The 12,515-nt window shown below is 38.3% G+C and overlaps 1 protein-coding gene across 3 annotated transcripts in view; it reads right to left on the reverse strand.

Annotated features, from left to right (window-relative positions):
- Window positions 1–12,515, reverse strand: part of baiap3 (BAI1 associated protein 3) — a 125,711-nt gene that overhangs the window by 19,566 nt on the left and 93,630 nt on the right. For all 3 annotated transcript variants that reach the window (XM_061981992.2, XM_072916005.1, XM_061981991.2), the window contains exons 17-25: window positions 10,018–10,108; window positions 9,781–9,837; window positions 9,604–9,701; window positions 9,481–9,532; window positions 5,613–5,764; window positions 3,531–3,654; window positions 3,224–3,364; window positions 1,446–1,541; window positions 963–1,178 (exon numbers count right to left, since the gene is read on the reverse strand). In XM_061981992.2, coding sequence (XP_061837976.1) covers window positions 963–1,178; window positions 1,446–1,541; window positions 3,224–3,364; window positions 3,531–3,654; window positions 5,613–5,764; window positions 9,481–9,532; window positions 9,604–9,701; window positions 9,781–9,837; window positions 10,018–10,108 — 1,027 coding nt within the window. The remainder of the gene's footprint in view (window positions 1–962; window positions 1,179–1,445; window positions 1,542–3,223; window positions 3,365–3,530; window positions 3,655–5,612; window positions 5,765–9,480; window positions 9,533–9,603; window positions 9,702–9,780; window positions 9,838–10,017; window positions 10,109–12,515) is intronic.

Below are 12,515 nucleotides of genomic sequence, written 5' to 3' on the forward strand. Positions count from 1 at the left end.
TGCTTACGGACTGTATCCCTTGCAGACTGTATTGATATATATTGATATATAATGTAGGAACCAGAATATTAATAACAGACAGAAACAACCCTTTTGTGTGAATGAGTGTAAATGGGGGAGGAAGGTTTTTTGGGTTGGTGCACTAATTGTAAGTGTATCTTGTGTTTTTTATGTTAATTTAATAAAATAAAATAAAAACGATACTGATACCGATAATACAAAAAACGATACCGATAATTTCCGATATTACATTTTAACGCATTTATCGGCCGATAATATCGGACATCTCTACTCACAAGTATAAAACTACTTTTTTAAAGTAATCATTTCTTACTTCAAGCATGAAAAAAAAAATCATGATGCCGAGCGCATATCATTATGTCAAGATAATGGCACTAGCATTTACTTAATTTAAGAATATTTTTCAACATATTGAGCAAAAAGGTCTATTTTTTTTTTCTACCAAGAAAAGTGCACTTGTTATTAGTGAGAATATACTTATTTTAAGGTATTTTTGGGTTCATTGAGGTTAGCTAATTTCACTTGTTTTGGAAAGTCTTGACAAGCCAAATTTTCTTGTTCTATTGGCAGATAATTTTGCTTAGTTCAAATAAAATACCCCTCATTTTTATATTTTTTTTTTCTTGTTTTTGAACACTGACTTTTTGCAGTGTAGATATAAATGCTGTTAAATCTATTTTCCCCTAAAGCTTAGCTATATTTAATCAAGAGTAACTTGTAGCTTAACTTAGCAAATTTTCCAAGGAGCTTGCCCATCACTGGTAGTTATTTTGACAGTTTGATTGCATGGTTGTAGAAAACCACCTGGTATCCCACTGGGCATCCTCCAGTTGTTTATGGTACAACAGTAGAATAGAAAATATACAGATTGGCTACAACATGAAGTTGGTATGTTTGACTAGAGGAGGCGTTCCTAATATCGAACTAAACCCGTGTGGTACCTTGTCAGTGAGCAGCGCGGTGAGGCGCTTAGCCTCCCTCTGCAGGTCCAGGTCCATGTTGAAGAGCTGCCCGTTGAGGGCCTTGTAGACCTGCTCCTTGCCCTCGGCCCCGCACGACTCCTCCATGGCGCGCTCCACGCCCGACCAGTCCAGGTCGCGAGGCAGGTGACCCAGGAAGACCCGCACGTGCTCCACGTTGTTCAGGGCCACGCAGAGCTGGCGGCGAACAAGGAGGAGGAAACGAGAAAAGAAAGAAGGGCGGAAGTGGAGAAAAGCCGAAGGAAAAGAAACAGGGCTACAGACAGCAAAGGGGCGACGGTGTGAATGATTGACAGTTGACAAGAGGCAATTTGCTTTTTTTTGTTTGTTAACGCGTCAGGTGCACTTTTCCCCTGCTGGGACGCCATGCCAAGGCCATGGCTGACATTTGCTTCCCACGTCAACCCGCGCCCTCCGCCACCTTCGCCTTGCTACGGGCGTTACCTGCAATATAAAGCTTTTGTGGTCTCGGCCCAGCTGGTTCCTCTCAATCTTGCGTGTCAGCATCTCCGAGTAGCTCACGGCCTCGCTGCAAAAATTCTACGGCACAGAAGCTCCAGATTAGTCCTGCATGATTGCAACATTAGGACATCATTTTGAAGAATTCATAGGAATAAAGTTGGACAATCACATGATTTATTTTTATGTTTTTATGTTTGTTTTGGATATACAAAGTATATTATAATATTTGAAAATAACTTTATTTGATTATTATTACTAAATAGTATATTATAGTATTATTATTATCATCCATCCATCCATTTTCTACCGCTTATTCCCTTTGGGGTCGCGGGGGGGCGCTGGAGCCTATCTCAGCTACAATCGGGCGGAAGGCGGGGTACACCCTGGACACGTCGCCACCTCATCGCAGAGTATTATTATCATTTTAATACTTAATATTTTTAAATTACATTTTAATACATTAACTGTAGAAGTAGTAGTGGTAGTATAATTTCTTATTTTACTTATTTATTTTGTTAGTGTTATGTTTATTTACATTTTATGCATTAAAATTGTATTATAGTATTATTAATATAACTTTATATTATTGTTATTACTAAATATTAATACTATTTGTTTTACTATTATTACTACCAGCAGCTGTAGTAGTAGTAATAGATGTTGTAGTGGTTGTGTAATTTTCTTATTTTAGTCATATTTTGTATTAGTTTTATTTATATACACATATTTATATATATATATACATATATATATATATTTATATAAACATATACATATATATATATATACATACATATACATCCTTATATATACACATATATATATATATACATACACACATTATATATACACATGTATATACATATACACACATATATATACATATATATATACAGTACACATATACATATATACTGTATATACATATATACACACATATACATAGCCATATATATAATTAGACATCAATACATATATATATATACACAATATATATATACAAATTATATATATATATACTGTTTATATATAAATAATGTATATATATATATATATATATATACACACTATTTATATATAAATTATATATATACATAATATATATATATATACACAATATATATATACAAATTATATATATAATGTATATATATATAAATAATGTATATATACACTATTTATATATAAATTATATATATATGTATATATACATAATATATATATATATCTTTATATAAACATATACATATATATACATACATATACATACTTATATATACACACATATACACAGTATACATATACATATATACTGTATATACATGTATATATATATATAAATAATGTATATATATGTACACACTATATATATAAATAATAAATATATATATATATATATACATATATATAATGTTATTTAATATATTATATATTTGTTTATATATTTATGCAATTCATGGCTTTTTTGAAATTATTCTATTATCAAATTACATTCAGGTTTGCTCATAAAAATTCCAATTAACAACTGAAAGGAGCAATTTCTGTGGTAGTCACAATTAAACACTGCAAGATTCTGTCGGTTCCTGAATTTATACAAGCTCTGCTTCTTCCTGCTCCTTTTCAAGCTTGTTGAACTGTGTGAGTAGAAACGGAACTGAGTGACGCATGTTGGAAATGAACCAAACCGCCAACATCCGCTTATAACCTTTTCAAAAGGTCGGAGGTAAAACGTAAACGTCCGCTACGAGACGTTCGCTTACGTCGGTCAGGCGGGTGACGAAGATGAAGGCGCCCGCAGAGTCCGGCCAGGCCAGCTGCAGCCAGATGTCTCTCACTTGTCTGAAGCAGGACGTTACCTCCAATGCCGAGGAGCTGTGGCGCACCTGCTGCACCGCCTCCATCTGACCACAGAAGCAATAATATTAATAATAGGGGAAGGTTGGAAGAAATTGTCACTGGAATGACATTCGTGTTTGGACACACTGAAACAATCAGTCCGTTTGTCCCCAGTGGAGACCACGGAGCGGAGGCATCTCCATGGTTACCAGAGTCTTTCTGCAGTTTTACCTTGTCTGTTTCCACCGCTTTACAGATCCTGTCACATGATCGGTCATGGACCACCTGCAGGAACTTGTGGATGGACGACTTGAACCAGTTGTGGAATCCCGTCAAGGCCAACATCTTTGAATCTCTGCGGAAAACAACAAGGCAGAAGGTGGACTAAAGTAATGGGACGAGGACAGGAAGTGAGAATGGAAGAAAACATGTAGCCCGGGAAGACTTTTTTGAAGCGGAATTTTTTTCGTCCAGTCCTCCGGCACAGAGGTTGAGAATCCTAAGCATTTTAGAAGGTAGTTATAGAAACAAAACATCTTAAAGAAGGTATGAAGTGAGAAAACAACACATTGAGTTGAAATAATTTGCTTACGGTTTGTACCTGCCCCACGTGAGGTCATACACACTCAGAAACAACATAAACATGAAAACAATGGAGGGAGGCAAGAGATACTGTAGATCATAGGTCTCCAAACTATGGCCCACGGCCCAGATACGGCCTGCCAGCGTCCAAAATCTGGCCCACAGGTAAAATTTCTTTATTTATTAATTATTTTTAATTATAATTTTTTTAATGTTTTCTTTCCAGCCCATCCATCAATCCATTTTTTAGCGCTTGTTACTCTCTGGGTCTCCTAGCCGCTCAGGCAAATGATATTGTCTAAAAATGCATTTTCCTATCGATAACGTGACGTCATCACGCTCGTGCGGCAAGTGCGCGCTCTTTCAGTCAATTAGTGCACAAGGGAAAAAAATGGCGAAATCGTTGGGGAAATGTAAAATAGACTCCCGAGTGTAGAGTTTTTAAACATCAGTGGACATATGACTTTTTTTGTTCCAGGTAAGGAGAAGGCAGTTCGTCTAATCTGCAAAGAGACAGATACATACATATATATATACATATACATACATTTTTATATATACATACATACTGTACATATACAGGTATATATATATATATATATATATACATATATATATATATATATATATACATCCATCCATCCATCCATCCATCTTCCTCCGCTTATCCGAGGTCGGGTCGCGGGGGCAGCAGCCTAAGCAGGGAAGCCCAGACTTTCACATACATACATACACACATATACATACATACATATACTATATATATATATATATATATATATATATATATATACACATATATATATATACATACATATATATATATATATATACACATACATACATACATATACACATACATACATATACACATACATACATATATATATACATACATATATATACACATACATATACGCACGCACACATACATATACGCACGCATGCACGCACGCACACACACACACACACACACATAAATAAATATGGTCATATAGGAGCAGCATAGTCAGCATAAGGATAACAATAGCCCATCAAAAAAATTTTGTGGATTTGACTAAATAAATAAATAAAATAAAAATAATAATAAAAAAAAAAAAAAGATTAGAGAAATAACACAAATGCCCGCACTCTTATTCCTGTACTGGTGTTGTGGGTTTATCCAAATAATAAAACTAATTGTGTTCAAAACCACGGAGCATGAATCTTATTTTCTCTAATTTAGAGACGTAGGTGTTTTTACGGTGCGTTCAAGGACCACTAAACATGTGCCAGAAATAATAATCGATTTTATTTGTTACGCTCTTTTCTTTTAAGTACATCTTACAGTGCAACGGTACAAACCAATATTCAAACAATAAAAGCTTAGCCATTAAAACAAAAACAAAACACTATCAGTAAAGCATAACATAAAACATTTTTTCTAACAGTGTGTTCATTTATTTTAGTCATTTTTTTTAAAATGGGCAAAAGATTTCAGTGTGCTTTTTAGGCACTTTCAGCAATACCGCGGTAATTTCATAACCGTGATCATTTTGGTTACGTCCCTAGACGCCATACTTTCACCTATTATAGACCTTGTTTTGTGCACTGGGAACAGAACAGCATATAATAAACTAAAATGTTTCAAGATGAAGCATTAAGAGCTCTGACATATTTGGTAACTAGTGATTCATGTAAGCTAATGTCCCAATACTTTAGTGTGTGTCATGCTGCGGCGTAGTGACCCACTTGAGAGGAAGAAACTCCCGGAAGCCCTTGAGGCTTTTCAACGACATGAAGAGCTCGAACACGGTCTCGCCCGTAGTCTGCGTCAGTCTGGAACTTTCCTGCTCCAAGGTGCCGCACAGCCTCTCCATGGCCACGTTGACATCATCGGCCACCTGTTGCAAGAGGAGGAACATGTAGTTTGTAACCACGTTCTAACACTAATGTGTGGCCCGAGAGGAGGGGTGTCCAAACTAGGCCCCGCCAGTGTCCTCAATCTGGCCCAAGGGACCTCCAAGAATACATTAAAGTTGATCCACTGCACACATACCGTATTTTCCGGACCATAGGGCGCGCCGATTTAAAAGGCGCACTGCCAATGAGCGGGTCTAGTCAGGTCTATTTTCATATAAAAGGGCACATAAAAGGGGTCATTTTTTTTTTTTTCTAAATGTAAAAGACTTCCTTGTGGTCTACATAACATGTAATGGTGGTTCTTTGGTCAAAATGTTGCATAGATGATGTTTTACAGATCATCTTCAAGTCGCTTTCTGACAGTCTCTTCAGGATGCGCCGTTTTGTGGGCGGTCTTATTTACGTGGCTCACCTTCGACAGCGTCTTCTCCCCGTCATCTTTGTTGTAGCGGTGTAGCGTGCAAGGACGGGGGTGGAAGAAGTGTCAAAAGATGGAGCTAACTGTTTAAATGATATTCCATACTTGCCAACCTTAAGACCTCCGATTTCGGGAGGTGGGGGCGTGGTCGGGGGCGTGGTTAAGAGGGAAGGAGTATATTGACAGCTAGAATTCACCAAGTCAAGTATTTCATACATATATATATATATATATATATATAGATAGCTACATCCTGAAAATATGCAAACAAACTGTGTTTAGATAATTGATACTTCAAACTTGCATAAATAAATATTAAGGAATATAACATAACTTGGCTTCTGAGAGTTTCAAAATGTAATGAATAAAATGCTAAAGTTGTTGATACACAAGCAATTATTTTAATAATTAAATATGGTCATTTTAAATGAATTATTATGATAATTTAAAATCAATTATTTCAAATATGTTTATTTTAATGTATAATTCTATGGCTGGATGTAATGAGTCACGAAAAAATACAAATAAAAATACAATTAATTTTGATGTTTTTAGCAAAATATAGTAAAAATGTATTTAGTTTTTTTTTTTTTTTTAATTAATAAATATATTTATTTTTAGGTAAGATAAACATAATAATACAATTTATCTCTAGTCTGGATGATTTAGTTCTTTTCACCCTGTTGTCCTCCTGTCATGAAAAAAGGCTGTCCTCCCTCAGGTTGCATGGAGCTGGAGGGGGTGTGGCTTCCAGCTCCGGCTGAAAATCGGGAGATTTTCGGGAGAATATTTGTCCCGGGAGGTTTTCGGGAGAGGCGCTGAATTTCGGGAGTCTCCCGGAAAATTCGGGAGGGATGGCAAGTATGTGATATTCACACTTGACTTCAATCAATAACAGAGCAGCATCTCCTCATCAGTGGATCACTAGAGCCATAACAACGCCGGAAATGTGTCCCGTGAAAAACCGTCCGACCGGAACTCTCAAATAACTAAAGTTCCTTGGGTGAATAATGTAAAGTCACTACACCGGTATGTTTTAGCGCTTTCATGGCGAGTTTACTGACAGATATAAGTAAGAACTTTACACTACTTTATATTAGAAATGGCAACAGCGGAGGATGAATGTCCCATAACAAGAAGATAGAGAAAAAGAAGAAGCTTATCGACTACGGTGTCGGCACGGACTACAAAGGCGGACGCACGCAAATTTTCAGGAGTTATGCAGATCCCAAATACAGATCAGCAGGTACCAGAAGGTAAGAAAAGTTGCTTTTGCATAATATTGCAAAACAAAACGCCAGATTATATGTCTTACCTTATACACACACCATAATAATACTCCTATGTTGAAGCACAGTACAATCCATCAAGCGGTGCGGCTTCGTAGCTTACCAAAGTTGTACTAAAACATGTTGATAGATTTTTGAGCGCCATGTGTAATGTTCTATATTTTCAATGGAACTAGGCGGGTTATACGGTATACTGGTATTAGTATAGTACCGCGATACTAATGAATCATATTCGGTACTATACCGCCTCTAAAAAGTACCGGTCCCCTGCCCTCCCGTCGTCGACATGTCGTGTCATTGCTGGTTTTACGAGCAGACGAGCATGTTCGGCAGTGCACAATCACAGAGTACTTACAAGCAGGCACAGTGTGTAGACAGAAAAGGGAGAACGGACGCATTTTGGCTTAAAAACTAATGATAAAGGTGGAGTTGTAACACTGAAACGCCCTCAGGAAGAGGTGCTTTAAGACATGGCTAGCTAGCGGCTAAAGTATATCCCCAGTCTGCAGTGTTTTAGCTACTTCTAAATCATTAATCCTCACCTCCATGGCGACAAAGTAAGTTTCTTACAAGTATCATCCCTGCAGGACGAGGAATAGCTAAACATGCTTCACTACACACCGTAGCTCACCGGCGTCACAATGTAAACAAACGCCATGGGTGGACCTACACCTGACAGCCACTGTAATGATACCAAGTACAAAAGCGTATCTAGTCGATACTACTGTGATTACATCGATATTTTATAGCATCACAAAACCTTTTTTTGTTTTAAAAAAATGTATATTATGTTTATAGACTCGATAAATATGTCACTGGACACATGCGGACTTTGAATATGACCAATGTATGATCCTGTAACTACTTGGTATCGGATTGATACCCAAACGTGTGGTATCATACAAAGCTAATGTAAAGTATCAAACAACAGAAGAATAAGTGATTATTACATTTTAACAGAAGTGTAGATAGAACATGTTAAAAGAGAAAATAAGCAGATATTAACAGTAAATGAACAAGTAGATTAATAATTCATTTTCTACTGCTTGTCCTTTATAATTTTGACAAAATAACAGAATAATAAATGACACAATATGTTACCGCATACGTCAGCAGACTAAATTAGGAGCCTTTGTTTGCTTACTTACTACTAAAAGACAAGTTGTCTTGTCTGTTCACTTTTTTATTTAAGGAACAACTTGCCATAAGAAACATATGTTTAATGTACTGTGAGAATTTTTGTTAAAATAAAGCCAATATTGCAATTTTTTGTGGTCCCCTTTATTTATACGCCTACTCAGTGGCCTAGTGGTTAGAGTGTCCGCCCTGAGATCGGTAGGTTGTGAGTTCAAACCCCGGCTGAGTCATACCAAAGACTATGTAAAAATGGGACCCATTACCTCCCTGCTTGGCACTCAGCATCGAGGGTTGGAATTGGGGGTTAAATCACCAAAATTGATTCCCGGGCGCGGCCACCGCTGCTGCCCACTGCTCCCCTCACCTCCCAGGGGGTGAACAAGGGTGATAGGTCAAATGCAGAGAATAATTTCGCCACACCTAGTGTGTGTGTGACAATCATTGGTACTTTAACTTTATAAAAGTATCAAAATACATTTTGGTACTGGTACCAGTACAAAAATATTGGTATCAGGACTACACTAAATGGAACATATACAATTTTGGTGTCGTTCACTTGAGTCATATTGCAGTCTACACGTATCTCTTATGTGTGACTGCCATCTACTGGTCACACTTATCATTACACCATGTACCAAATAAAATAGCTTCCACGTTGGTAAGCACAACCGAAATTATTCCGTATATTAGGCGCACCGGATTATAAGGCGCACTATCGAGTTTTGCGGAAATGAAAGGATTTTAAGTGCGCCTTAGAGTCCGAAAAATACGGTATCTTCCTCTTCAGGCTTCGCTACACGTCTTAAAACCTGCTGTTAAAATGAAATGGAACCTGCAGGTTCTGGAGACATACCAGTTTCTCCAGCTGCCTGTAGGACACGCTGAAGAAATCCACTTTGACCGCACTGCAGAAACAAGCAGGAAGTCAATTCAAGTGCAACAAAGACGTAACGGCGCATTCCTGCTCTGTGTTCACCTGTAGAAGAGTTTGTTGTAGATGTTCTGGGCTCTCTGCATGTCGGCGCACACGGCGTCCACCACCACAACCAGCTTCTTCAGCTGCTCCTCTAGAGACTGCACAACCTTGTTAAGTTTTTCCACAACCCAAGTACAGTACAATGCTTTCAAAGTGAGCCCGGCTGTGTGCACGTACCCCGTCTTCCGGTTTGTGTTGCGCGATGAGGGTCTCGTACCACTCCGAGGTTCCTTTCTGTGGAGACCGTGCAGTCATTAGCAAGCGGCTCATTATTAATGTGCCCTATCGGGTTAATTACAGGACTTCAAAGCCATGTTTTCCACCAGGCGGTTCGCAGGCTGACTAACGACAGTATGCACTTTATTTTGCACAGTGGAGTCTGGTTGGTGTACTCAAGTGTTTCATGGCACTTACCTTCACAGCAGAGGTGATGTCCAAGTGCAGCTCGTTCCGCAGAGGACAAACAGTCTTAAACGCCCGCATGTTTTGCATGTAGCCAATCCCCCTGGGGGGTCACAAAAATGGTGTTCTATTAGAAGTCAACCACAGTAAGACTAGGGTACTAACCTTTGAAATAAATAATATATATATATATATATATATATATACATATGTATGTGTGGGGAAAAAATCACAAGACTACTTTTTTTTCCCACACATACATATATTGCGCTCTACTACGGTATCGAGCACTATTTTTTGGATAACCTTATTAAGACATATATATATATATATATATTCTATTTATTTTTTTAATTAAATGTTCTATATTTTTTCATTAGTTTTTTTAATTGAATTGTATTTTTTGAACACTTTTTTACTTTTTAGGGAGCTTAGAATCAGAGTAAACTGCGAAAAACACGCCTCAAACTCATCGTTTGGAACGAGACACACCAGCGTGATGCTAATTTACATTGGATTTGCCATAGACAGGCTACTATTAGCATTAGCAATTTTACATGGCGATTTCCACACCTAAATTTGTAAATGATCACTACAAAAAAGATTAATGTTACAATCAAACAGCTGGTGTGTAATAAGTACAATATTTAGAGTACGAACAGGTTGTGGGGCACAACATAACACAGTCAGCCTCATGGAAAAAGCTACTTCCTACAAAACCCAAACCGTGCCGTGAAGTTGGCACGTTCAACTGGGGACGGCGTGGCGCGGTTGGGAGAGCGGCCGTGCCAGCAACCTGAGGGTTCCTGGTTCGATCCCCACCTTCTACCAACCTCGTCATGCCCGTTGTGTCCTTGAGCAAGACACTTCACCCTTACTCCTGATGTGTCGTGGTTAGGGCCATCAGTGTGTGAATGTGTGTGTGAATGGGTGAATGTGGAAATAGTGTCAATGCGCTTTGAGTACCTTGAAGGTTGAAAAACGCTATACAAGTATAACCCATTTACCATCAATTGAATATTGTCTATCATCAAAAGGTTCAGATTATCTGGAGAAAATCACTGCACGTAAGCGGCAAGGCCGAAAACCCACATTGAATGCCCGTGACCTTCGATCCCTCAGGCGGTACCGCATCAAAAAGCGACATCAGTGTGTAAAGGATATCACCACATGGGCTCAGGAACACTTCAGAAAACCACTGTCGGTAACTACAGTTGGTCGCTACATCTGTAAGTGCAAGTTAAAACTAGGAATGTCCGATAATATGTTTTATTATACTGCCGATATTATCGGCCGATAAATGCTTTAAAATGTAACATTGGAAATGATCGGTATCGGTTTCAAAAAGTAAAATTTATAACTTTTTAAAACGCCGCTGTACGGAGTGGTACACGGACGTAGGGAGAAGCACAGAGCGCCAATAAACCTTAAAGGCACTGCCTTTGCGTGCCGGCCCAATCACATCATATCTACGGCTTTTCACACACACAAGCCATACAGGTCACACTGAGGGTGGCCGTCTAAACAACTTTAACACTGTTACAAATATGCGCCACACTGTGAACCCACACCAAACAAGAATGACAAACACATTTCGGGAGAACATCCGCACCGTAGCACAACATAAACACAACAGAACAAATACCCAGAACCCCTTGCAGCACTAACTCTTCCGGGACGCTACAATATACACCCCCCGCTACCCCCTACCCCCCCATCTCAACCTCCTCATGCTCTCTCAAATTCCAAGCTGCTGTTTAGAGGCGTGTTAAAAAAATAACGCACTTTGTGACTTCAATAATAAATATGGCAGTGCCCTGTTGGCATTTTTTTCCCATAACTTGAGTTGATTTATTTTGGAAAACCTTGTTACATTGTTTAATGCATCCAGCGGGGCATCACAACAAAATTAGGCATAATAATGTGTTAATTCCACGACTGTATATATCGGTATCGGTTAGATTAGATTAGATTTATTGGTCCCCTTGGGGAAATTCATTGTCACTGCCGTACATTTAAACACTAAACATTACACATCACACAAAAAAAAAAAAAAAAGACATCATACATGACTAACACACATTTACAGGCTTGTCAGACAGGTCAGCCGGTCCTGCTGTTAAGGGCGGCTATAGCTGCAAGGATAAGGCTTTTCCTGAGGCGGGCCCTCCGGAATTTGATAGTTCTGTACCTGCGCCCTGATGGTTGATATCGGAATCGGTAATTAAGAGTTGGACAATATCGGAATATCGGATATCGGCAAAAAAGCCATTATCGGACATCTCTAGTTAAAACTCTACTATGCAAAGTGAAGCCATTTATCAACAACACCCAGAAACGCCGTCGGCTTCGCTGGGCCCGAGCTCACCTAAAATGGACTGATGCAAAGTGGAAAAGTGTTCTGTGGTGTGACGAGTCCACATTTCAAATTGGGGTTGGTAGATCGTTAATGGAAAAGTTAGCAAAAATAATAGGTCCACTGTATATAACTTCTAAGCATTTTGGATTGA

This window comes from Nerophis lumbriciformis, linkage group LG24 (genome assembly GCF_033978685.3).
Source record: "Nerophis lumbriciformis linkage group LG24, RoL_Nlum_v2.1, whole genome shotgun sequence".
Lineage (NCBI taxonomy): Eukaryota > Metazoa > Chordata > Actinopteri > Syngnathiformes > Syngnathidae > Nerophis > Nerophis lumbriciformis.